The sequence below is a fragment of the Passer domesticus genome, chromosome 6, assembly GCF_036417665.1.
Source record: "Passer domesticus isolate bPasDom1 chromosome 6, bPasDom1.hap1, whole genome shotgun sequence".
Classification (NCBI taxonomy): domain Eukaryota; kingdom Metazoa; phylum Chordata; class Aves; order Passeriformes; family Passeridae; genus Passer; species Passer domesticus.
In genome coordinates this window covers 6,553,525-6,579,690 of record NC_087479.1, presented here as the reverse complement: position 1 = coordinate 6,579,690, position 26,166 = coordinate 6,553,525, and the positions used below count along the sequence as shown (strand labels likewise).

At 44.9% G+C, this 26,166-nt stretch overlaps 3 protein-coding genes across 11 annotated transcripts in view; 2 read left to right on the top strand and 1 right to left on the bottom strand.

Annotated features, from left to right (window-relative positions):
• Positions 1-1,977, top strand: part of ARID4A (AT-rich interaction domain 4A) — a 47,111-nt gene extending 45,134 nt beyond the window's left edge. For all 3 annotated transcript variants that reach the window (XM_064423001.1, XM_064423003.1, XM_064423002.1), the window contains one exon: positions 112-1,977. In XM_064423001.1, coding sequence (XP_064279071.1) covers positions 112-215 — 104 coding nt within the window. In that variant the 3' untranslated portion in view covers positions 216-1,977. The remainder of the gene's footprint in view (positions 1-111) is intronic.
• A 7,073-nt stretch (positions 1,978-9,050) lies between these two features.
• On the bottom strand, positions 9,051-15,951 carry TIMM9 (translocase of inner mitochondrial membrane 9). Of its 3 annotated transcripts, XM_064423006.1 has the most exons (5): positions 14,879-15,698; positions 12,593-12,675; positions 12,209-12,272; positions 11,797-11,892; positions 9,051-9,513 (listed from the first exon to the last, which is right to left on the bottom strand). In XM_064423006.1, exons 3-5 carry the CDS (start codon positions 12,245-12,247, stop codon positions 9,379-9,381), a joined length of 270 nt encoding a protein of 89 aa, XP_064279076.1. In that variant the 5' UTR covers positions 12,248-12,272; positions 12,593-12,675; positions 14,879-15,698; the 3' UTR covers positions 9,051-9,378. The 3 variants fall into 3 exon arrangements, with proteins under 3 accessions (XP_064279076.1, XP_064279075.1, XP_064279077.1); XM_064423005.1 differs by lacking the exons at positions 12,593-12,675; positions 14,879-15,698 and adding an exon at positions 15,857-15,951; XM_064423007.1 differs by lacking the exon at positions 14,879-15,698 and having other exon boundaries at positions 12,593-12,732.
• A 729-nt stretch (positions 15,952-16,680) lies between these two features.
• Positions 16,681-26,166, top strand: part of KIAA0586 (KIAA0586 ortholog) — an 81,550-nt gene continuing 72,064 nt past the window's right edge. For 3 of the 5 annotated variants that reach the window (XR_010364099.1, XM_064422999.1, XM_064422997.1), the window contains exons 1-11: positions 16,681-17,076; positions 18,053-18,129; positions 18,684-18,753; positions 19,837-19,903; positions 20,184-20,361; positions 20,729-20,962; positions 21,467-21,635; positions 22,416-22,595; positions 23,373-23,493; positions 24,442-24,574; positions 25,918-25,959. Coding sequence is in view for 4 of the 5 variants with exons in the window: in XM_064422999.1 (XP_064279069.1) it covers positions 16,821-17,076; positions 18,053-18,129; positions 18,684-18,753; positions 19,837-19,903; positions 20,184-20,361; positions 20,729-20,962; positions 21,467-21,635; positions 22,416-22,595; positions 23,373-23,493; positions 24,442-24,574; positions 25,918-25,959 (1,527 nt within the window). In the remaining variant the exon portion in view is untranslated. The remainder of the gene's footprint in view (positions 17,077-18,052; positions 18,130-18,683; positions 18,754-19,836; positions 19,904-20,183; positions 20,362-20,728; positions 20,963-21,466; positions 21,636-22,415; positions 22,596-23,372; positions 23,494-24,441; positions 24,575-25,917; positions 25,960-26,166) is intronic. The other 2 variants (XM_064422998.1, XM_064423000.1) reach the window with 2 other exon arrangements.

The following is a 26,166-nucleotide window of genomic DNA, read 5'->3' as shown; positions in this document are numbered from 1 at the left end:
GTGCTTGTGCTGCTACTTTGATATCTTTTACACAACCTAAGAACCAAGGAAACCTTCCTTGTGAGCTGTACTTTGATAACCTGATGCTGATCTAGTGTTCTGTCTGTTCAGTGTCCCATACAGGAGCATCCATGTCATCTGCTTCCTCAGACACTGGAATGAGCCCCTCATCATCCTCTCCTCCCCAGAACGTGCTGGCTGTGGAGTGCAGGTGATAAACATTGCTCTGCCTTGCCAGCAGCTCGCTGCCATGGACATAAACCCTGAAATTCAGCCACAGAAAGCACTCAACTGGTTGGACATTGCCAAGTATATCCTGTACACACTTCCACTGCTGGACTGTACCTGTTCCCTCCTCCTACCCTCTTCTTTTGTTTAATTTACTGTTCAGAGAACTTAAGCTCATTGGTAACTGAAGGTTTGTAGGCACAACGTGACATCCTTGTATTGTGTTTGTTTTTTGTTTCTTGTTTGTTTCTTTTTGTTTTGTTTTGTTTTTTTCCTAACACAGAAGAAGGGCACTTATCAAATTTGCAAAGTTATGTCCAATGAAGCATTCAGGTGTTCTAGGGTGATCTTAAAAAAAAAAAAAAAAAAAAAGCAAGTGCACCAAGCAGACATCAGAGTATTATCCAAAAGAACTGAGTAACTGCTGCACTTTCACCGAGCTGTGGGTAACTCTTGGTGAGTAGTTCCTCTTTGTGGAAGCACTTGCTATACAGAACTGCCAAAGTATGTGTTCAGCAATGTGCCCAGTTTTAAAGCTGTAAATGGGACAAAATAAATTGTGAAAGGAAGTGTAGTTGACTGAAAACTACAGTTGTAATAAGTCTTCCACTTTTTATAGGATTTTTGAGCACACAATTATGCAAATGTTTTAATGTTTATTAATGTTTACAGTGGAATTGTGAATAGGTTTTCAGTGGACTATCTTATCCCTTGACAAAAATATTTTGTCTTTTTTCTATGTAATTTCAGAGTTTTTATTTTGTTACAAAAAGACGAAAAATGAAATATATAACAACAATGAAGTTATTTAACAAGATTTCTAAAGCTGAAATTTTTGTGTAAAATAAGGTATCTTGCAACTTGTTAAATATATTTATTCAGACATTGGATGTTGTATTTTTATGTATTTTTTAAAATATTAATAAAATTGGAAAAAAAAATTCTAGGTTAGTTCACTCTTTGGACAAAACATCCTTATCAGTTCTGGCTCTTCAGGAGGAGTTATCCAGTAGCCAAACCTGTACTTCCAATGGGTCTGTCTACATATCCTCCACCACACAGATCTGCCAGCAGGCATCTGGGTTAAAATAAAACTTGATTTGGAAACTTTGGCAGTCCTAGTACTTAACCTTGTTTGGAGGAACAAAATTTATTGGGTTGCCCTTAAGATGCTTTGTCACAAGTTCTTGTGTTTGCTGTACTGCCGAATAAATTTATATCTCCCAAAGTTGAGATGCACCAATAAAGTAAAAGCAACTGTGTGTGCTCTGCCTGTGGATTGTCCCACGGGCAGATGCAGCTTGTAAATAACTCTTCCAAACCCATGTATTTAAAGCAGTTTGCATATACATTATGTATAAAAAGTGATTTTTTTAAACAATTTTTTTATTCATGTTTGTACATTGAAAGGGGGTCTGAGCCCCTTTTTCTGTGTTTAATATGCTGTAGAGTAATAACATAGATGCTCTAGACTGTATATCAGGATATTCTGGTTCCACACAGCAGAAGGTCAGGAGGAAACACTAGTGATGGCGTAGCATTACTAAAATTGATGTTTCTTGAAATTTCATTTTACAGCATTTGTCAACTTGTGATTCCAATTCCTTCCATTTTCGCAGAAAATTAAAGAAAAAGTACTCTTGTAAATGCACTTTTTCTGTCTTTTCTTAAGCAAAGCAGAACTCTTTCAATGTAAGATAAATATGGAGCTCACTAGACAGCGCTAATAAAGGCCATGTTTTAAACATAGGCTTTATATTTCTATTTTTATTTAAGTGATTGTTCTTGTAAATGTCTGGACTTTACCCTAAATAGGAAAGTTAATCTCCATAAATTACTGTAAAGACTTTTTCCAGAGCTAACTTTTACTTGTTAATCTTCTAATAGCTACGAATAAAAAGCAATACTCATTTAAAAGGAAGTAACATGGGTCACATGTTTAATATTTACAGAAGCAGTCTAAAATCCAGGGAAATAACAGGATTAATGACATCTTGTGCAGATCTCTGATATCTAACCTGTGTGCACACTGTGAGATCTTAAACAGGCACAGAGGATGGAGGAGCTGCTGCCCTGGCCTGGATGTTCCCCTCCTGTGTTCTCAGCTGGCTGCTGCTCCTGTCTCTTGGGAATGTTTAAAACCCTGCTTGGAAGGCTCCAGGTATGCTCCCAGGGATCATGGAAACCCATTCCAGCCCACTGGCAAGGAGAACTTCCTGCCTTGCTTCCTCTCCCACCTGCTTCCCTCGCTGTGCTCACCCCAAAACCAGCTGGTGTTACTCTGGCAGAGCACTGAACCTGCAGGGAAAGATGCACTTTCTGCCAAGCCACTGGCAAAGCCTCCAGCATGTCACTGATTTCCTGGGTTTTATCTTCCTGGGAAGGAGCACATCATACTGTTCAGTAGAAGTTTGCAGTATTTTCCTGTGATGTTTAAAAATTTCACAGAGAAAAAAAAATTAGCTGGATTCATTGGGCTGTCCTGGTTAAAGGTGAAATCAAAAAGAAACCCTAATCAAATCTATGATTTCTAACTCTACAATAATCCCCTTATTGAAGCCTTGTTGATATAAATTCCAGAGTGTCTTTTACTGGCTCAGAGTTTGTCCTGCTGAAGACACAGTAATGATGATTTTACAGAATTGAGATTTTTTAAAATAAGAAATTAGATTGTGTTTTTGAAACCAAGCAGAAGTAAAGCATCCTTTTGGCAGTCTTTCTGCTGTTCTCATGCTTTCTGATTTCCCAGGTTTTCCTCAAAATGATATTTGCTATTTCAAACTTCCTTAGGAGGTAAAAAAAATAAAGATATGGAATCCAACACTCTTAAAAGGAGCAAGGTTGTAAGAGAATCACTCTTCCTTCATTTTCTGCAATTGATACAAAGAACTGTCAGATTGCTGGCAGATAACTTATTTTTGTATTAGCAAAAATCTGAAAGATGGAAAAACTCAGAATGTTTCCATGCAAGGACATAAGGTAAGATTCATTTCCTTACTTGTTTTAGTTTTCACTTTCTTTCCATCAAGTGTATCAGCTACATTTGTACTAATGAGTTTTTATTTTCTAATGTGAAAGTTTAGCAACACCCAGTTAAATCCCTGCTTGGTTTTGGCTCCTCCATCAGGTTGCTGGTGGCTGGGAAAGTTTCTCCTGTTTAATCAGCCTGAACGGATCAGGCAAGAGAAGCAGAGTTGTCAGAACAATAATAATAACAAGTCATTGTTTTGACAGAGGTTAAGCAGATTTTCAGTAGCAATTATCAGTGAACGAAAAGCATAACAAGGGCAAAGAAATGTTTGTCTTCATGAAGGATGAGGTATCTGACCTTCACAGGGAGCAGCAGAAAAGGTGATTAAATCACTGTTTGTGCTTTCGTGGATGCTTCAATCTAATTTTTTAGAAGGTGCAATATTAGAACAGACAGAAATTTTTTAAATGGTTACATATTCTCGTTTTTTTTGTAGGGGGAGCCATGCAGAAATGGCTACCAAAATTACTCAGGATGGCTTTGATGTGGAGCTGGGAAGAGAATATGAGTCTAAGAATTGTCAACTCCTGTGCCTCAGTCAGAAAATCCACTGCTGAGAGAGCCTTCTCTCTGCAGACAGGTTTGTCAACCAGATGGAATATCACATTAAAAATTAATACTTGTATAACATGTTCTTTTTTTCCCCATTAAAAATATTCTTGGATAGCTGAGGCAGCCAAATGGATTTTCTGGGCAGCATTTACTGGAATTCTTTAACTGCAGTAAGTCTAAGAAATGCTGTAGTCTTCTTTTTAAGAAAAGAGCAGGTTTGGTTTGATGGCTTGAAAGAAATCTGACATGAGCCAGGAGCCAGATTTACCAGCTGAAATAAAAGATTAATGTGTTCACAAAAGTATGTTGAGCTGTTTACTTCACTGTGCCCCTGCCCTTTGCAAAAATTATGCACTGAAATCTTGGTTATTTTTCCTTTTCTGGTCTTGGGATTTTATTATTTGCTACAGTGAGGCTCTGGAGATGTGGGGGACATAACAAAACAGTGGAACCAAAGGGGATGTTGCCAGAGGCTGACTCACTGTAATTCCAGAGCTAAGAAAATGACATTTTGTAATTAGCTCACACTGTTAAGGTATTGCTCTCAGATTTTGAGAAAATCTGTCATTCTCCCATATTACCTTACACCAAATAGGATGGGATTTTAAGAGGTCTCAGTGTTTAAAGTTACTCACCTTCATCAGTTCCCACTGAGTAGCTGGGATTTATTTTGGGTCTTTTGTTTGCTCTGAAGATCTGTGAGTTCCCCAGATTGCACAAGTATTTGTTTATTAGTCCCATCCATTGCTTTGGATGGATATGTAAATTCTTTTTTTTGTGTTCCAGTGTTTTTAGTCTGATGGTGTGTTTGTTCCAGTGCCAGTGAGTGATGGATTTTATGATTAGCCACAGCTCAATGACAAATCCTCACCATGCTGTCATTTAAAGAAAACTGGAAGGATCAAACTGTTGATTGTGAAAGCAGTTTTTCTAAGAATAGGACTTGTCTGCTGTCTTCTTTGTTTTGAATTATCTCTGCTATTTATGCTGTTATTCCTGCTCCCTCCCATTGCAGAGGAACCCTCAGTTCTGGCTCAGAGCAGGTTGGTTCTGCTTCAGCTCTGCAGCTGTTTACATTGCTTAACACCCTTGTGCTCCTGCTTATCCCTCACCAGGAGTTTTCAGACATGAGAAGTGGCTTTGTTTGATGCCACTTGGCCTCAGTGCACCAGCACAGCTCACTCACTGCACTAACCACGGAAACTTTGCTTCACTTTCCCTCTGTCAGTGTTTGCCAGCAAAGAAAAGCTGCCCTGGAGCTGTGCTGCAGCTGTGACAGCCTGCAGGGGTTGTCACTCTGTGTTTAACCCTGAGCCTGCTGCTGGGGGACACGCTGCCCTGGGTTGGTGCTGTGGGTTTGGTGGTGTTTCTTTTCCTGCTGTTCAGAGTAACCCAACAGCATTTCCATTCCAGCACTGTCGGTGTCTTCAGCTCTTCCTAAACTCCTCCTCTAATCCCTCATCTGGGTACAGCTTGACCTAATTTACCGTGCTCCTGCTAGCTATGCCAGTTTCAGAAGGAGGGGTAAGATGTGGAATTTGTATGAAATACTTTGTTATGTTGCACAAGACCGTGTTTTCTTTCTGTTCTAAGAAGTAATTTGTTTATGTGTATGTGTAACTTAAAACCATCTCTCTTGATGCTCCTTTATTTCCCTTATGAATAAATAAAGCTGTTTTAAAAGGAAAAATAAAGAAAGCCCCAACCCTTGATTCCTTCTGCACGTGCTCTGCTTCCCACCCTGCAGGGGACCCCTGTGTGCCATCCCAGTGGCACGGAGGGGGACAGGTGCTCGGGGGCAGTGGCTCCCTCAGGTGGGCAGGACAATCCCTTTCTGATGAGGAAATGTTTTGGCACTGGAACCAGTGAGAGGTAAAATGTTATGTTGGTCTGTGCAGGTATTTGAATGTGATGAACTCAGAATGTGAGAGCAGCCCCACTTAATCCCGTGGGAATAATTATGGAATAATGTTATCCACAGGCAGGGCAAGAGGGAGCTGATCTCTGTGCCTCTGGTTTGGCTGCTCCTGTTCTTGTTTCCTGCTTTTCGTTTGGAGAGCCCTGAACAATTGATGAGAATGTGATTTCTCTTTGGCTCAGAGGCACTGGGCAGGATCTCATGCAGGGTAACACTTCTCTGTGCCTCTGAACGATCAGCTGATGTTACATTCAGCCCAGAGCTGCTTTTTTATAAAACCTTCACTTTTGGGCTGTCCCAGTGGCCAGGGATGTCACTGCTCACTGCATCCCCTGCAATGTCCTGCCAGCCCCAGAGCTTTGCTGGAGCTGGGGATGTGCAGGCAAGCAGAGAAATGTGTTATTTCTTCTTCCAGATCTTCCATAAGACATTTCCTTATGTCTCTGGAGAATCAAAAACCAGTTTGGATTGGAAAGGACTCTCACAGATCACCTACTTCCAACCCCCCCAGGAGTATCTGCTTGTGCCCCAGCAGTCCCTGTGGCCTCTGAGTGCTCCAGTGGTGACCCTGCCCCTCTCCTGGTGCCCCAGGATCCATCCTCCAAGTGCCTTCTGGTGTGACCCAGCCGCCTCCCTGTGCCTTTTGGTGCAATATGGCCAAAAATTCAATGACAGATTAATCTGCAGAAATCTAATCTGCACTAATGTACTTCCCCTGATTTAATTCCAGTTGTTGCTGTAAAATGCTGTAACACATGCATTTTACCTGGCATTTATTGTGAAGAACTTGCTGCTCCCTGACACCAAACACAAAAGAGTGTGAAGTTAAGGTAAAACATAATTTTTAAAACCCTCCAATATGAAGCAGAATTATAACTTTTTGAGTTCTTTTAATGATGTCCTCTGGAAATCCAAGGTAAAGGTATGCTGTCAGAGGCTTTAATTGCTTTTACAGCTTTTAGAGTTTGGGTCAGATTCATTCAAGGAATTTTGGAGCTGAGCTTAATGGACTTCCTAAGGTTTGCACTGGATTCCTCAAATGCCTTGTGCTGACTTCCCGACTAGCTGAGAGAAGATGCTGAACCAAGAGCTGTTGCTAAGCTCCAGTTCCCAGAGTGGGGAATGCCAGAGCACACAGGATTTGCCTGCTTGCTCTGAAGCTACAGCCACACTCAGTGTTTCACCCACACTCCCTGACAGCTCTGCAGTCACTCCTTTTCTTGCCTTCCAACAGAGCTCAGCAGTTGAAGCTCTCAGCAGGGGATTACATAAATTGGGGCTTTGCTTTTATCCTGGAGAGAATTCAAGGAGCCTCTATTATAATCTTCCAGCTGATTGATCTGGTGTCTGTGCCAGCACTGTGCTGGCCAGGGCACTCTGGAGCAAGGCTCTCGTTTGACCCTTGCTGCTGAAAAGGTTCTGCTTTCTGTGGGCTGAGGAGGAATTGTGTGTGCAGCAGGAAGGATCCGTGTTCCCCCACTGCTGCTGCAGTGAGCATCTCCCCCAGATGAGTGTCTGTTTACCAGCTCAGTTTCCTTGAGCTGGGTTTTGGCAGGCTGCCCTCCTGCTCCCTCCCCTCCCACCTCCACTTTGGCTCACTTTTTCCACAGCTTTCTCAGTACTCCTCCCTCAGCAGCTTCCCATTTTTCACCCTTTGCTCCTTCTTCCATCAGAGTGGGATCCCATCCTGCACCTATTGTGCCTCAGCAAGGTGATTCACCTCCTCTTGACACGCCTTAATGGCACTTAAGAAAATGCTGTTATCTGTTAGGATCCAGAGTAAAACCATTTTTATCCTATTTTATATTACTTATTTTTATCACATGCTTTAGTTACATGCATTTTATTTCCAAGCTCAAATATATTTGTGTTGTCTGTATGCAACCTGTCATCTGGATGTGAAAGACCCCAAGATTTTTGTAGAGAAACAGAGCTTTGACAAAACTGGTTATCCAAATCTGAAAGTGGGAAATTTATTAACTAAGTCCCTCTAAAACTTGCTTAACCTTTTTTTTCAGGAAATCTGTCCTAATAAATATTTAAATATTTTCCTAACTCCAAATACTAAAAGGAGAGAAACCCTTTAATTTTTTAACCTCCCTCACTTCAGCCCCCAGCTGCTTTGTTCAGAAGACATGAAAATCCTCCACTTCCATCAGTTAAGCTCTTCAAGCGCTTTTCTGAGCACCTCTTTGCACATGAAGATCCAGTGGAAAATCTCAATCATGAATTACTTTCAAATGTTTAACAAAAAGAGAGCTGCTTCAGTGAAAGCCTTCAGTCTTTACTATGCATGTATTGATTCAATTTAGCTGCAGCATTTGTGGCCTGATTGTAGCAAACAATCTGCACAGTTTCAGCCTGATACTCCTTTGCAAAAACAGGACCTTGCAGACTTGCTGCCTTATTTGGGCTGGTTTTTATCCTTCACTATTTCAGAGCGAGCTCTCATCCATCTCCAGGGTAACAAGGCAGAGGCAAAGGAGAAGGGGCTGTGATACAAACACAGGGATGTGAGACTGGAGGCTCACACTGGCTCCTTCCACCTTTGCAAGCAGAACAGGGTTCCAGGGAGAGCTGCAGGGGCACTGTGCTGCCCTCAGGAGCCAGGAATCCACAGCCTGCACAGCTGAGTTACTCATTCAAGCTGCTGCTGGAAACAGAAAGGCAGAGAAGGTAACAACGAAAAAGTCCTCCTGCCCTTCCTGTTCTTTGCTGTTGCCTCTCTATCAATAAGAGAACCTGGCAGCTGACATGAAATAGCTTTGGTTCACTCCTCATCACCTGGAGTCTCAAAATTGGTGCTCCTGATGCTGTTCCCATTGTCCCTGTATTTTGTGAGTGAGAACTGAAGCACAGGTGCCTGCTGACTGTCATTCCACTGCACTAACGCCCTGACTGCAGGAGTTCAGCTGTCAGGATCCTTCCAAAGCACTGCTGTGTTTGCTAACCCAGTCCAGCTGCCTTCCAAACCTCTCTCTGGGCTCATGCAGCAGCAGGACAGACCCTGTGCTGCGCAGAGCCTGTATTTCCTGCTGGGATTCACGGGAGAAAGGAGAAAACTGCAGCAAGCTCAGTGCTTGGAGTGTGTCAGGCCAGGCAGCTGGGCTGGGAGGATGCCATGGGCTCCCTCTGTCCCCTGTAAATGACCCAAAGATGACCTGGGGCACCCCTGCCTGAGCTCCCTCTGGCATCTGTCAGCTCCTAAAGCAGCAGTGACTGAACAGAACTCTGGAGCAGCTGAGCAAAGAGCCCCCAGCAAACAAAATGCTGCTTTCAACTGTCCCAAAAATGACTCTTTGGAAAGAACACACAGGTGTATATGGCTCCAGCTGATTTTATTTGAATTAAATAAAAAAGTGTATTCCCCACATTACATTGATTCATCTCAACCAGTTTCAGCAAAAGGCAGGTGAGCCCTCCCACCACCCCTGAAATGCAGACACCAGTCTGTGGGCCCTGGGAAATGTTGTATCTGCATCATTCCCTTGTGGAAACAAACTCCACTGCAAGGCCATCAGGACTGAGCTCCTGTTTAACCCTTCTGCTCCCACTGCCTGAGCTCTGCTCTGAGCTGCTGGACACACATCCTGACAGGAATCCCCCAGTGTGTTCTTGGCACAGGTAAGTCTGAGCACAGTGCTCGGCTCTAACGAGGTTGGCTGAGCAGTCCTGCCTTGGCTGCCAGAGCCTCGTTCTGCTGGATGTGGTACTCCTGGAATCTCATGGAGATCCTCTGTGTCATCTTTAGATACTTCTGCAGGCAGTTTTCTGAGCAAGTTATCTGCAGCAAGAGGGAAACAGAAGGCTTCAGACAGTAAGTTAAACACATCCCCAGCTAGGACCCAAAATATCACCACAGACAGGGATAAACAATTAGGTGAGTACATCCCATACTGTCAAGATGAGGGCAGTAGGAAATGCAAAGTTGATTTTTTCTGGTATGCCTGAAACATTTACTAATATTGATTCTCATATTAAAGTCTCCATGGAAAACACCCTGGACCTGGGAGATACCATCCTTTTGTCCTTGGGCTCCTCTTGTGGAACTGAACTATATATTTTGAAATTAATAATAAATCTATTAAATTAGGAAGTTTTGTTTTAATTCTGTTTACAAAGACATACTGGCTTTGACACTCAAATATGATTTGCTCTCTGCTAACTCAGTTTAACCCTTTTTTACCCTTGTTCCCATTGGCTCTATCAGCCTTCTGCTACCTGCCTTGCCACCAGAGTACATCAGTCAGTTGGACTGGGAAATAAATACCAGAGCCTATTCCATCCACAGTATTTTTCAAATTTATAGTGTAGAGAAAGAGCTGTGAGATGATTTCTGAGCTACAGTCCTACTAATTGGATATTCTGTGCCATGGCTCAAAGCTATCACTGCAAAGGTAACAGAGTTGGGTAGAAAGGAAAGCCAACCCCTTTGCCTGGGAGCGCAGGCATTGCTTTGGTTCTGCTCAGTACAGAGGATGTGGAAAGCAGAAGGGATGAAATGAACTGGACAGAACCCCAGCAACTGCACACAGCACCCAGCCCCTGCCCCTCTCAGTCCTCAGCCTGGCACCAGCTACAGCCAAACCTGCTGAGCAGGAGTGGAGTCTCCCTAGGAAACAACGTCTGGAACTGCCCCAGGCCTCTGCTGCCAGAGGGAGCGGCGTGTGTGACGCTGCTGGGGAGTCCAGACTTGCACTGGCACTTGGGTGAGGAAAGTTGGGTTTTTTCAAGTGTAGGATCCCAAAGGGGATGTGTGGAGGTATAAACCTCAACTATTTAATAAGAAACTACAACTCTCAAGAGAAACATGGGAATTTCCATTGCAGTGTCCATCTAGACAAGTGTCCTGTTTCCAGAGACAGGAAATCCCATACTGGACAATCTGGGCAGAACTTCCCAGAAGAAAGTTTCTTCCTAGTTCCTCTGTGAACAGATGGCTCCTGTGCTGCCAGACATGAACCCTCTGCAATGCACAGAAGTAAAAACAGGCAGGTCACAATCAGAAAATTATTTGGGTTGGGATGGACCTTAAATATCATCTCATTTCAGCCCCCTGCTGTGGCAGGGACACCTCCCACTAGTCCAGGTTGCTCCAGGAATCTAAGAATATTTTGGACCTAAGTAATCTTTAATCCACAATAATTATGACCTGTAATATAATTCCACTAAAGCAGATGCAGAGAAGATTAGGGAAAGAAGAAATCTGTCTTGGGAAGCTGAGAGAGCTCTGTTCAGGGCAGCAGAACCAAAGCTGAAAGGAGACATGAGTTTTGCCTGCAGTGAGGAGCTGAATTCCAAGGAGGCAGAAAAGGCTCAAAAACAATGGTTTGTTTAAAATGTTAGGCTTTTTTTTTTTCCTGCCAGCAGAGTCAAGCAAAGGTTATTAGATTTTTAACCAACGAAGTGATTAGGCTCTGAAACAGCCTCTCAACAGGAGAGGAGAAGCAAAACCATGCAACTAATCTTATGGAGAGCTTAATCTTTCTGCAGATGACGACGAGAGGGAGCTCCCTGCAGTGCAGGGAAGTGGATTGAACAGCCAGAGCTGTGCTCCCATGACTCACTGCAAAGCAGGAACGTGGGCAGGTAAACAAATATTTCAGCAGGATTCCTCAAAGAATGAGATGCAGGCTGTGGGTGGGCAGCTTCCGTGTCCATGGAGTCACCATCCATGAGAAGTTAAGGCACAAGAACCTCCACTGACAGCTCAGGGAATGAAACACACAGAATTGCAATGAGCAGCCAATATGCAGTGGGGACTGGGCAGATTCTGTGTGTGACAACCACTTCTAGAATGGTTTTGGTGGAAGGAACCCTAAAGAGCATCCAGTTCCACCCCCTGCCACAGGCAGGGACACATTCCACTGTCCCAGGCTGCTCCAAGCCCTGTCCAAGCTGGGCTGGGATGGGACCCTCTCTTGGAAGCAACATGCCAGACACCCACACTCCACTGAAGGCTGCTGCTTTCCATCTTAGTTTAAAGATCAAAACTCTCTCAATTGCTTCTGAAATTGGAATGCTGCACAGCAATTCTACCAAAGGGTCATTAGAAGCCATCACCTACCTCTTCTGGTTTCACATCTCTGCTAGTGAAATCCTTTATGCAATCCACAAAGCAGTTTTCTGTAAGTTTATTGTATGTGCCAAGAAACTCTTTGAACTGTAAATAAAAATTGGACAATGAATATTAAAAAAAATTAAAAATCAGTGTTTATTTTTCTTACATACAGCTGCATAGTGTAAGGAAATCTGAAGGATAAGTCCCTAGAAAAATTTACTCTTAGTCAGAAGTTTCAGCACCAAAAGCTGCTCGTACACAAAACATGCTGTTTGTCAATGGTCACCTGCTGAAGTTTTGGTTGTGTTAACTCAGCTGATAACTCAGTTTTTGTCCTTCCCTGGGCACTACACCTTCCACTCCTGTGACAGAGCAGCACAAGGCTTTCAAACCACCCCTCCCAAGTGCAGCACCTCACCTGCTTGATCTGATCAGCCTCTGATAGTTGTCCAGCCATGTTCCACCTCCTGTGGCTCAGTCACCTAAAGGTGAGGATAGAAGTCGAGTTTTAAATAAAAAACATAAATATGAACTGCAAAATTTTACATCAGAATGGAATTTTGTGCACCCTTGAAGTGTTTAAATGCAACTTTGCTAGCAAACTTCCAAGCCATTCCCTCAAAGGGAAGCTACCTGTTGGGAATGCATTCAGTTAAAAAAACCATCCAAGATAATTCCAGGCATGAAACCTTACGAGATCCACCTGCTAATTACTGTCCTTTAAAGACTTTTAGAGCATTTCACACAGCTATAGTGACTTATAAAAACAAATAAGGTATTCTATAAATGCTGTCAAACTTACTAAATAAGCTAAGGCAGGAGCTGGGGAAGGAGCAAAGTCATAACACTTTCTAGCCTTGGAGTTTCAGTGATTTTAGATGGGATCTGTAAAAAGTAAGGAAAAAAGGCAAATATAAACTGGCAGTCACTGAACAGATGCAGCACAAGGTGCAGGGCCTGGTTTCTGTGTAGCTGCACCAAACACCTGAACTGCAGCAAATGTTGTGGTTATTGTAGTGAATTAAATGCAAGACGAACACAGAACAATGAAAATGGAACGAAACAGACAAAGAAAAAGGGAAAAAAAGTAAACAGCCATGGATCTAAGAATTTAAGCAAGTATCCTCAAGGAAGACTCACATTCCTAACCCAACAGAGTGAACAAGTTAAGGCTTGAAAGCATCCCTGCAGGTTTCCTAGAAGACTGAAGCCTGCTCTTCCTTTTCCCTTAATTTCCATGTTATCTAAGACCTGTTATCACAGATGACAATGCAAACTAATATCACGTGTTGGCAAGAAAAAGCTCCTTGGTTTAATTCAACTTGTGGAAGAAAAACGAGCACTGAAGTGCAATCACTTGGGAAAAAAAAAATAATTTTAGTCCTTTAGTGAGGGCTACTTAAAATTAATCTTCTATTATGCTTTGCCAATTTTTGGGCAAAAAACGTTCATGTTTTAGAGAGCTTTAGCTATTGCAGTCTCTCAGCAGTGGGAAGGGAAGGGTACCTGAACATGAACAAAGAGACAGCAACAATTATTTCTACAACAGAAAGAAAACGAAGCAACTAAAAATAGCATGAGGGAGCTCTCACAAGAGTGAGCTGTCCCTACAGCACAGGGATGGTGACATCTGCCTCCTGATGTCACCACACCTTATCCCTCACAGGGAGCCAGTTCAGAGACTGGAGGCCAAGGGCACAGATGATCTGGGATGTCAGATGCAAGAACTCCCCAGGGGCAGGCAGGTCACACAGGTTATGGTGGGAACAAGGAACCAGCTTTTGTTCAGGTGGTCACTGAGTCACAGACTGCTTTGGGATGGAGGGGACCTTCGAGATCATCTCGTTCCACCCTCCTGCCATGGCAGGGACTCCTTCCACTATCCACAGGCTGCTCCAAGCCCCCTCCAGCCTGGCCTGGAATAATTCCAAGGATGGGGTACCCACAGCATCTCTGGGCACCCTGTGCCTCCCCACGCTCACTCAAGGACTTCTTTCCAGCACCTAACCCTGCACTGTGGCAGGGCAAAGCCACCACCCCTTGCCCTGTCACCCCATGCCCTTGTCCAGAGTCCCTCTCTCCTAAACCCCTGATTTGTTTCAGGAGCATGGACATGCTCATCACTGGAGAAGTGGTGGCAAGTCCACTCTCTCTTTCTCACCTGTGAGAAAACAAGAGCAGTGACAGTTCTCCCGGGGTGGGGTATGTGGATAATTAAACAGAAACTGCAGGGAGCACTTCTGTCCTCTGCCAAAGGCAGGAAGCTCACAGTTTCACCTGTCGGTGCCATTTTCCCACACTCAGGGCTGCCTCATGATCTGTGTTTACAGCAAACCTGATCCCTGTCCTTCTGGGACTGACTTGGCAAGACTGGAAATGGCAGATTGAAGCTGGAGTTTCACAGACCTCGACACCTGGGAAAGGCTCTGATTCACATCAGCACAGCCCGATCTGAAGTGCCTGAAGCGCTTGTCCCTGTACAGGCATTTCACACATTCCACAGGGGAATTACACGGCTCTGCTGCACCTTCAGCAATAAATCAGTCTTACATGTAAAAACCAGCTACTGAACATTCCAAGGAATGTGCAAACCTGCTTTGTTCCAAAGTAAGCTAAATGTATTCTTCCAAGATTTCCTGCTGCTTCTCCCCTTTCCCTCCAACTCTGCAAAAAGCTTTTAAAGGGTGATGAAAGAGCGCCCAGCACCTCAGCCAACCCAGCCCAGAGCTGTTCACACCACCCCTGCAGGCTCAGGCTTCTAATCGTGGGCTAAACACGATTAGAAAATTCAGCGCTGCCTCTCCAAGCAAGGATGTTCACACTGCAGGAAGCAGAGGCCTCTGAATAAACCTCTGCTGCAAGGGACACCCAGCCTGGGTGTGCTGCGTCACCAGAAAGGAACAAGAACTGGGAAATCTCCCTTCTTGAAAGCCTCTTCCAAATATGTAAGTCTCATTAAGAGAAGTCCCTCTGATCAAAATAAACAGGCCCTGTGTTTGGGATTTCCCTCCCCATCTTTTTGAGAAGAGCTGCATTTTTCTGGGAAGAAGAGTACAATAAATCCCTCACACTTGCAATCCCCACTAACCATCTGAATCAGCTGTAGCCACTACCTACTCCACAAAAAGAAAGCTGGAATGTCTCTTTCGACCTTTGCTTCCAGCTGCACACAGAAAACACCATGCAAGTGTTTCTGAGAAGGAAAAAGAAGGGTAAAAGCATCAAGTCAAAGAAATGAGACAAAGGATAAAAATCTCGAGTCAAAGAATTGTGTCAAGGTAAACTCCCCACAGCTTGTAGAGAAACTTATCATGGGGGATTACTAGGCTACAACTGGATTGCCTTCAAACTTAAAAGAAGCCCAAACAAATTAATGTTAAGAGGCATTTAAGGAAGTGAGATGGAGAGGGTGAGATGAGAGGGGCGAGTCAGGAGCTGGAAAATCAGGTGCAGCTCGTGCTCAGCTTGTTATCATTCACTGCCTCCTGCGCTTGGCCTGGACCCTGCTCTGAGGGAGAAGGAGCAGAGGTGGAAATGGGGCAGCAAAGGGGAGTTACCAGGCTCAGCCTGGCCTCGCGTGTACGGGCACCAGGCCTGAGGGAAAACACACATTTTCCCCCCAGCACTCTCCTCTTTGAGCGAGGTCACACCCGGCTGACGCTTCCCACCCGACGAAACCAAAACCTGAGCCGAACAGGCCGAGCTTTATCTTTTTTTGCTCTTCTCCTTCTACTCCATCCCCCAGTTCTCCCTTCCAAGGGCACACCGAGTTCCTCTCCCTCGGGAATCGCCCGCTCAGCCAAGCCCGGCCCAACACCGGGCACAGAGCGGGGATCTCCCCGCTGAGGGCCCTCGGGAGCGCTCCCGGACCCTCGTGGACCGCGGGGAGTCACCCGGTGTCTCCCAGGCCCTCAGGGGCGCTCCCGGGCCCTCACGGGGACACTCCCGGGCTCTCCTGGGCCCTCACGGGGAGTCTCCCGGTGTCTCCCGGGCCCTCACGGGGACACTCCCGGGCTCTCCCGGGCGCGCCCGCTCCCTCACGCGCTCCGCGCCCGCGCGCACTCACCGCCCGCGCGCCGGCCCCGCAGATTCGCCACGCGCGCGCGCGCGCACGAGGAGGGCCCGGGCCGGGCCCGGCGCCGCAGATTCGCCACGGGGCGGCGAATCGGCCGCGCGCGGAGCCGCCGCCCGATTTACCCTGCCGGGGCCGCGCGTTTCCCGCCGGACGCCGTTGAGGGGAGGACCCGCGCGTTTCCCGCCGGACGCCGGTTAAGGGGACGCCGTGGCCATGGCACCGCGCGCTTCCGGTGCCGCCGGCCGGGCCGGGACAGCGGGAACGGGGCCGGGATAGAAGGAACCGGGCCGGGACAGCGGGAACGGGGCCGGGGTAGCTGGAACCGGGCTGGGATAGAAGGAACGGGGCCGGGATAGCTGGAACCGGGCCGGGACAGCGGAAACGGGGCCGGGATAGAAGGAACCGGGCTGGGATAGCGGGAACGGGGCTGGGATAGCTGGAACCGGGCTGGGATAGAAGGAACGGGGCTGGGATAGAAGGAACGGGGCTGGGATAGCTGGAACCGGGCTGGGATAGCTGGAACCGGGCTGGGATAGCTGGAACCGGGCTGGGATAGCGGGAACGGGGCTGGGATAGCTGGAACCGGGCTGGGATAGAAGGAACGGGGGTGGGATAGCGAGATAGGGGCTGGGATAGCTGGAACCGGGCTGGGATAGAGGGAACGGGGCTGGGATAGCGGGAACAGGGGTGGGATAGCGAGATAGGGGCCAGGATAGCGGGATCGGGGCCAGGATAGAAGGAACGGGGGTGGGATAGCGAGATAGGCGCCGGGATAGAGGGAACGGGGCTGGGACAGCGGGATCGGGGCCGGTAGAGCGGGATCGGGGCCGGGATAGCTGGAACGGGGCTGGGACAGCGGGATCGGGGCCGGGCTGTCAGGAGCGGGGCCGGGGCAGCGGCAGCGGGGCTCTCCCCGGCCGTGCCCGCGCTGCCCGGGAGCTCCGTGCGCTCCCCCATGGAGGCGGGCAGCGGCTCGGGCGGCAGCCGGGACTCGCTGGGCAGCCTGACGGCGGGCGAGGTGCTGGTGCGCTCCACGGCGGCCCGCAGGGAGCAGCCCCCGGCCGGCGGCCGCGCCAGGAGGGGCCCGGGGCCGGGCCCGGGGGCCGTGCAGAAGCTCCGTGCCGGCGGCTCGCCCTGCCCCGCGGATGCGGCTGCGGACGGAGCTCCCCGGGCTCCGGGGGGCACCGGGACCGGCACCGGGACCGCTGCAGGTGCGTCCGGGAGCGCCGGGCCCGCGCAGAGCGGGGCTGGGGCGGTGTCAGCGCGGAGGGGCTGTGGGGCTGGGGAGCCCCGCGGCTGTCAGCTCGGTGTTTTCCCGAGCCATGGCGCACATGAGTGTGCGCTGTGTGGGCTCCGTGGGCTCAGGGTGCCCGGAGCGGCTGCCCCGGCATCCCGGGCGGTGCTCCAGGCCGGGTTGGATGGGGCTTGGAGCAGCCCGGGGTGATGGAAGCTGTCCCTCTCCATTGGGGCAGGGATGCTTAATCCCCGCTAAACATCCCTAGGTAAAGGATGTGATGCCTCAGGTTTTAGCTTTTATATTTTCCAGATTCTGGGCTGCTTTAGTGTGGAGTTCTGAGCTTCATATGAGGGGATGGTGAGCTCTGTGCACAGAGCAGGGACACAAAACAATTCCTGCTCCAGCCGGGCACCAAGGACAAATGATCCAAATCTCAGCCCAAGAGCACAAACCCCGTGGGCTGGAGAGAGAAAAACAAGCAGGATGGGACTGCAGGGGCTAAAGCTGTAACTGGACAATTAACTCCAATATGCAAATAGATCAAAACTTATAAAAGTTAGAGACTCTGTCACCTGTGGTCCATTTTTGTGACCATTTTGGTTCATCTTTAGTGCAGCCCTGGCTGGGCTCTTGTGCTGCCCAAGGTGCATCCATTGAGGCCTCTGAATAAATCCCTGCTTTATTCTTTAGCTCCATCTAGTCTCTGTTCTAGTCAGCCTTCACAAGGCATCAGCTGTTTAGTAATGTTGTTTTTTAGAGGTTTCCCCATGCTGTAAATTGAATTTCTCATTCAGACTCACAGAATTCATTGATGTTTTTAAGCTTCAGCTCAATCTCTGCTCATTTGTGTTAGAGGGTCATGATGTTTAGGCATTCAGAAATAAGGGAAATGTGGAGCTGTACAGAAAGTGCACCACAAATGATTCACAGCAAAACTGCTTTTATTTTAGGAGTCCTAAGCACCAAAGCATATCCAGAGTGTCTGCTTCCAGTTGAAAATTCAGAGCCCATGTTTTTATCCCAAATGGTAAGAAAAGCTGCTGCTCCTTCCTGCAATCCTGAGCTAAGAGAACACTGCTTTCCTCAAAAAGCTGTAGCTCCTCTGAAAGCAGCACTAGATTTTGGCTCAGCCTCTGCAGCACAGCTGTGCAGCTGCTTTTTCTCTTTGAGTTGCTGCTGATGTGGTGTTGTTGTTGGGGTTTATTTAACACTGAGTGCTTCATTCTCTCTGTGTGAGCAATCCTGAACTATCCAAGATTAGAAACTTCTCTAAACTTCAGCAGGTACAGTTTCACTACTGCTTCTTTGGCCACAAATGAGGAGAATAATATTACTTAGCACTTAGAATATGTGGTTTTGATTTGAATTGTGTTTGTGGAGTTTTAGTCCCTAAAATGCCATGGGAGTTCTTGCCAGCAATGTTCAGACCTTTCTGTGGCAGAGGTCTTGTCATGTTTTGTGCCAAGACCTTTGTGTTGCTGTGTGCAAATGGTTCCATTTGTGTGCTCAGCAGTTCCATCTGCCTCTAAAATTTTGGTTACAGAGGCTTTGATCTCTGCTTTTTCTGCTCTTGTTCTGAAGGGTCCTCCTAAAGAAGCTGCAGCACAAGATGATCGTTTGGGGCTGCTGGAAAATAGCAGAGGACCTGAAGGTAAAACACACCAATCACCATTTTTTTTTGTAAGGAGACTGATTAATTAAAGGAAAGGAAACTTTTAGGTTTTTTTTTTTCATGATAGAAGCTTCTGAGTGAAAATATTCAAAGGTTGCTTTGATATAAAGATGATAATAGTAATAAAAATTCTTTACTTTTGCAAATCTTATCTCATTCTTGCTGGCATTACATTTTTTTAATTAACTGAGTGGAACTTCTGCCAGTGTGCCAGAATTGAGATTCCCTTTGTTAACCAAATATTCATGTCTCTGAATAGACAGTTTGGGGAAGGGGCTTGTTTTATTTTCCTCTTGTGAATTATTGTGCTGCAAAGGCATATTTTTCTTCAAGCAGCCTGTACCAAAAAAGTGTATTTCTAATCCTTAAGAATCCTAGAAATCACAATGTCAGTATCTTTTCCTTTAATTTCTGAATCTGCCAATTTCAATCAGATTTAGGGAAGTGAGAGCTCTTAAAGGAAACACACTTATGCAGTTTTCTTGGATATCTGGAGCTGCGTAAAGGAGAAAAAAATACAAATCAATACCCTAGTTAAGACCAAAAATCAGTACTTTTACACTCACAGGCAGCAGCTATTTGACTTACCAGCATTTGCTTCCTCTGCCCAGCAAACAGTGGGTGAGGGAGGGCCTGCAATGCTTTTAGCATGATTTGCACCTATTAAGAAAATTTGTTGTAATTTATGATGATGGTAGGGAAATACTCTTTCTGGGGTTTTCTTAATTAAATTTTTTTCAAATCAGAATTTGCAGCATTTTATTGGCTGGGTTATCTGAGCTTGAGTTGCCATTGAGACTTTACTCACCATTATTGGACTTTATTGATACCAGCATTCAGTGCTATAAAAATTGTGTTAAATGAAGCCTGCTCTTACTCTTACCATTATTTAAATTTTCTACTTACTGAAAGGAAACAATTTGTCATTGCAATAGATGATGTGGTTCCTGCAGGCAACAGATTCTTCACAGCAAAATTAAATGTATTGTACTTTGTCTCTACCTGTGAAATAGACATTTTGTGCCAATTATCTCAACCAAGGATGTTTGTCCTTCCCCACAGATGATGTTTTTATTTCCCAGTATGCTACTGGCCAGAAGGAGGCTCTGAGAGCAGTGTTAATGCAAAAGTGAGTGTGAATTGTTGAGCTGTTCTGTTTCTGTACAACTACACCACTTCAGGTTTTTTGCCAAAAATGCATAGCTGGTAAGGAAGAAGTGTTTTTTTACTGTCCTCTGCCAGTGTTCTTTTTCTGTGTATGAAAGCTTTGATTTTATTCCCTGGAGTATCTTTGCCAAAACTTCCAGGAGAAATGCTTACACAGTGATATCCATGCTGTATGTGGGGAATATTTGCTTGGAGGAGATATGGAGAAAATGCTGTTTACAGGCACTTTTTAATTTTTCTAGAACTCAGGTTATTCCTGTTCATAAGGAGGTGAAGGTGCAGCTCTTGGGAAATGCCTCCACAGAAAAAAGGGAAGGTGCTGGGAGTGACACCAGGACAGCAGCCAGGGAAGTTGAGTCTGCAACAACCATTGCAGCAGCCACTGCTGCTGCCATTGCCAGCACAGCTCCACTCCTCAAGGTCAGTGGGAGTAGCAGTTCTTTGTCCTCTTAATGTAGTAAATGTTCCAAACAAGCCTGAAATTGTTGATGGTAGCTCCAGAGAGCCTGAAATTGTCTGCTCACTGCTTTGTGTGTTTGTCTTCTCACACTTGCTGACCAATATACCAGAGGGAACTAATTTGGATTTAACTAAATGAGCAGAAGACAGAGAACATTTGATTTATCTATTAGAAATTCACAATATTGCTAAACCACCAAAAGTTTTTGTTTCTTTTGGGATGCAAATCCAGGATTCTGTGAAGGATGTTTTGTTCTTTTGATGCTCACACATCTAAAATAATGGGGTTTTTTTCTCCCTTCCTTTTTTTTTAAATTATTTATTGCAGGTTCAAAATGATTTGGAAGCAAAAGTGAACTCAGTTTCAGAACTGCTTCAGAAACTGCAGGATACAGACAGGCAGCTGCAACGAGTGTCTGAACAGCAAAAAAATACAAAGGCTCAACATGAGGAACCCCACTACCAGCAGAGAGTCAGTGAGCTTGAAAAACAAATGAATGCCTTCATGGTGCAGAGGATTCAGCACCTGGAAAAGCTACAGGAGCAACAAATGAATATTCAGGTTAATAATTTCTTCTGTATCTCAATGTTGATGTTATAATAATTTGGATTGTTTTTTAGTAGTAGAAAGAAAGTTCAGTGGAAGTGGATCAAAGTGAAAGCACTCAACAATGAGAAAGACACTAAGGGGCTGGAACATGTCTAGAGAAGGGAATGGAGCTAGGGAAGGGTCTGGAGCCCCAGGAATGACTGAGGGAGCTGGGAAAGCTCAGGGGAAATGGCCTCAAGCTGCACCAGGGTTGGGTATTAGGGGAAATTCAGGTTTTGGTTGGGCATTAGGGGATTCTTCACTGAAGGGTGGTCAGGCGTTGGAACATGCACAGGGATGGTGGAGTCACCATCCCTGGAAGTGTTCAGAAATCATGGATGTGGCCCTGGAGGACTTGGTTTGGTGGGGAACATGGTGGTGCTGGGAGAAGAGTTGGGCTTGGTAATCTTAAAGGTCTTTTCAACGTTAACAATTCTGTGATTATGACCAGAAATCCTCTGTCCTTTTGTCTCCCAGTCCCATCTCATCAGCTCTGCAGTGAGCACCCGTGGCCTGCAGCAGGGTCCCGTGCCTGCCCCTGGGCCCCTGGCAGGGCACTGGGAGAAGCCAGAGCAGAGATCACTCACTAATGAAGCACCTTCATCTCACAGGGGTTTATTTCCTGCCAGTGCTGCAGCTGCCCAAGGTGGAGACATATTCTTATTTTCACTGTTAGTTTTGCATTAATTTGGTGTCCATTAATATTGGATTGTGTATCACAGCAGTAATGAGTAGTAAATATTTCTTCTGTTTAATTTGTTTGATTTCCCAATGCTCTTTCTAATTTTTGTGACATTCTGAAGATGTTCCAGTATCTTCCACTCTAAATTAAAGTGAGACTTTTGATTTACTGAAGTCTGCACCAGGAGGGGCCTGGACTTAAAATAATCTTATTGAGACATAACCTGTGTGGAAGCCTGTGATGAACTGCAGTGGGGTTTTGGTTTTTTTTTAATCCCCTTATGGTAGCAGTCAGAAATATGACATTTTCTTCCTGTTTACTTAACTAGTGCTGTAATTCTTTACATTTTTGTGCAGAATTTATAGACCTGACATGGGTTTTTTCCTAGATTTTTTTTTCCTAGAGTCTGCAAGGGCAGGTAGTGATAGGACAAGGGGGAATGGCTCCAAACAGAAGGAATGTAAGTTTAGATTAGATGCCAGGAAGAAATTCCTGTGATGGTGGTGAGCCTCTGACACAGGTTGCCCAAAGAAGCTGTGGCTGCCCCTGGATCCCTGGCAGTGTTCCAGGCCAGGTTGGACAGGGCTTGGAGCAACCTGGGATAGTGGAAGGTGTCTTGCCCATGACAGGAGGTTGGAACTGGCTGATCTTTAAAGTCCCTTCCAACCCAAACAACTCTGTGATTCTATGATATAATTTCCTTTGAAGAAAATTGTCAACATTTAAATAACTTTATTTTTTTAGTGTTCCCTGAAGCATATTCAAGCAATTTTCCAAGTCATGGGGGTCTTACACAAAAATCTCCTCTAAAGACACCAGTGCCTCGAAGATATGCTCCAGAACCTGTACCCAAAAATGGGAAGATCTCAGAGAAAGAAAACTCTGCAGTAGAAAAAGAAAATACTCCCAAACCTACAAGAGAAGGTATTGTCCTCCACTGGCCTAACTAGCATGGCCTGGTGGATACTTTGTGTATTCCTCATCTTTTCTGACCTTTTCCCTTGGGTTGCTGGCTTTTAAATGCATATATTGAGAAGATTTGGAATCTACATTTGGGAAGGGTTAGTTTTGTGTATAAGTCACTTACTCATAAGTAACTAAAGACTTAAAGACAGTGCTGATTTAATCTATAGAGTTTCAGCAGGACTGCTCACTGAAATACTTTTTCAAAGTCAAGTTTCAGGAAGATTAGACAGAATAATGTAAAACATGGGAGCTGCTTAAAAACTTTGCCATGAATATTGGTTAAATTGAATTTTTATTTCATGTTTTCATGGGTCTGCAAGGTCTCTGGATTATTATATTGAAAGCAGCAGATGTAAAGCAAATGTAATTTTCTTTTGCTGCTTTTGATCAGGTTCTGTCTCTCTTACAAAGCTGTCAGGTATTCCTATTGTTCAGTGGGTCCAGGAATAAATGAAACAAGACAAAAGAAGCATGCTGTCCATAACGTCACAGATTTGTTCTCAGTGACTCAGTTTCATCTAGCTTTACTAATTTAAAGCAATCTCAGAAAGACAGATTAGTGTGAGTGGTTCTAAGTGACTTGCCTTATCTGAAATAGATCTATATATTTAAATTTAATAATATTTTACTCTCCTTGGTGAGTATAGTGAAATACCTGGAAAGGAAAAGAAAATATTAAATATATTGAACTAGCTTAACTTCATTTTTTTTCTATTTCATTTTACTTCATTGTAGGTGAAGGGAAGGGTCTGGAACACGTTTTGAATTCTCAAGAAACACAACTAAAGCAAATGGAATATTCCAAGAAGACAGCATTAAACAGCAATGAAAGGAACTGGCATGCTGACAGAGACAGGTGGATAAACACAACAATCCAAAACTGAGGGAGAGTTTCTGTTTCAGTGAAATTGAGAGAGGTGCATTGGACACTGCTGGTGTAACAGAGTCTCTGTGTGGTCCTGCAGTCTGGCACAGCTGTGCTGGAGTATTTCTGTTTTGGCATTACCTTTTACTGAGGGAATGGCTGGAGCTGTGCCAGGGCAGGTTTGGGTTGCATGTCAGGAAAGGTTCTTCCCCCAGAGGGTGCTGGGCACTGCCCAGGGAATGGGCACAACCCCAGGCCTGACAGAGTTCAGAGTATGGACAACGCTCTCAGGGACAGGTGGCATTGTTGGGGTGTCTGTGCAGAGCCTGGAGTTGCTCTCTGATCCTTGTGGGTCCCTTCCAGCTCTAATATTCCAGGATTCTGTGGTTCCTGTTGAACTGCAGGCAGGTGAAAGCTTGCTGCTAAGGATAGCTCACAACACCCTTCTCAGAAGTCAGCAGGTTGCACTTGGAGTGTTTTGCAGGAGCAGCATCCACCTAACAATTCCTAAGATTTAAAATGGGTGGAAAAAATGTTCTCAGCCATGCAGTCTGAAGCATATTTTCCCCAGGCAATAATGTAAAGTTATAATTTCACTAATCCAGTGAGAAACTTCTCATATATGCTGTCTAATTTAGAACAGTGTGCACAAAAATGTTAATTGCTTCAAATGGAAAGATATCCCATATCTTTGGATAAGTGTTGCTCTATTAGATGTAATTTCACTTTTGAAAATAAAAGGATTGGGCTGAAGGTGTTAAGTGGTAAACAGAGAAAACCCAGTACCCTCTCTGTAACTTCAGATGCCAAAGCAAGTTCCAGTTTATCTGAAAGTCTGGTACTTGCACTGTAAATTCCTGCTTGGTTTCACAGTTGAATCCTTTCTTGGGCCACCTCAGGAGCCATGAGAGGTGTAACCAGGAGTGTTTCTCCCCTCAGACACAATGCTTTGCCTGCAGACTTATTTCCCTCTTTTGAAAGCTACAACTCAATTGAGAAAACAGTGCAAAAAGCAGATGATTTACTTCAAGATCTTGGAAAGCTGAGAAGAGAAATGCACAACATTCTGCAGGTAAAGTCAATCTAATCACAATGAGCAGGGGTTTGAAGAAGGGGAATAAAAATGTAGAGAAAAACATAAAGGTCTGATATCAGTAAAAGTGTTGCTCTTCTACACCTGTAAAAAGATCCACATCTGTTTACAATTAATTGAAATATTGGAGTCTCTGTGTGTGGAAGAGCTTTGAGCCTGTGTGCAATGGACTGTGCCTGCCATTGTCCCAGACATAAAATAGGTGAGAGAGAGGGAAGGACAGAAAGAGAAAAAAATAAGTTAGTTTATTTTTTTGTTTTAAGGCTCTGGATATTTTCATTGCCTGTTCTCTGCAGAGCCACAGAGCTGATGTAATTTTCCCATTTGGGAAAGAATAGTGTTCCATCTATCTCCAGTCAGCTTTAGGGCTGATTTAAGCATTTCCTTTTTCATTTTGCCACTTTTTTTTTTTTTTGTATTGAGTGCTGTTTCCAAGGAATTGCCTGGCACAGAATCCTTGTGCTGTTTCTTGTGCTAGTGGTTTTGTGCCTTTGGGGCTGCAAGATCTGCTTCTGTGCTGGCAACATGGAGCTTTTGACAACTGAAGCTTTTATCTCTTAACCTGGTGCCATTCCTGGCTCCACCTGTCATTTTGTGGTCCTTTCTGTCCTTGTCAATATACACAGTGAGAAAGGAGAAAAAAAGTGAAAATTCATCTCTGTGAATTTGCTTTAAATGTAATAGCTTTGATTCTGCTGGTTCATTTCTGTGGTTGGAAGTTTCAACTTGCATATTTCCCTAAAAAATAGTTTGTATTACCTGTCTGGTTTTTGTTGCTATATCTGTAGAAAATGCAGCTTCATCTGTCACATAGCATAGCTGATGTATTTGTTACAGATTTTGTAACACTTTGTGGATTTTACATTTAACTATTCTTACTAGGAATAGAAATGGGTGCCACTGAGGTTGCAAGTATTTTCGTACCACTGTTGATAAAAAATAAGTAACATACCTTGTTACAACAGAACAAGATGATATGGGATAAGGAATGGCAGAAAGATGCAGTTACAGAAATTATTTGAAATCTCTCTTATGAAAAGGTCAATAGAAAGACAGAGATGTGATGACTTAGCAAATGGAGAGTTGGGTCAGTTAAACACTCCGGTAATGACTCCTCATCACTGAGAGGTTTCTAGAGTGACAAAATGATAAAATTTTGAGTAAATGATAAACCAGCTCTGTCATAAAGTAAAGGTGTGAATTAGCTGAGGACAGAAGGTGGTGCTCTAACCCAAGGAATTCATTGCGGCCAGAAAAACTGATCCAATGTCTCATATGGATTTTGCCTTCAAATTTCTTCAGCTCTTCTTCTGTCTTTTCAGGAAGCAAGTTCATGGAAATCTGACATGACTGATCTTATTAAGGTATACCTTGCCCTTTTATGTGTGTTTCTTTTGTGGGTTTTTGGGCTTTCTATGAAATGCTCTAATGCTGAAGCAGTGTTGAGTGTGTTTGCAATGAAATGTCACTGCCTGCCTGTGGCACACCTGGATGTTTGTTAAAGGATTGCTCTCATACAGATGACATTCCTCCTGGCTGGCTCAGTCCTAGGAAATCCCTTGAGGGGATAA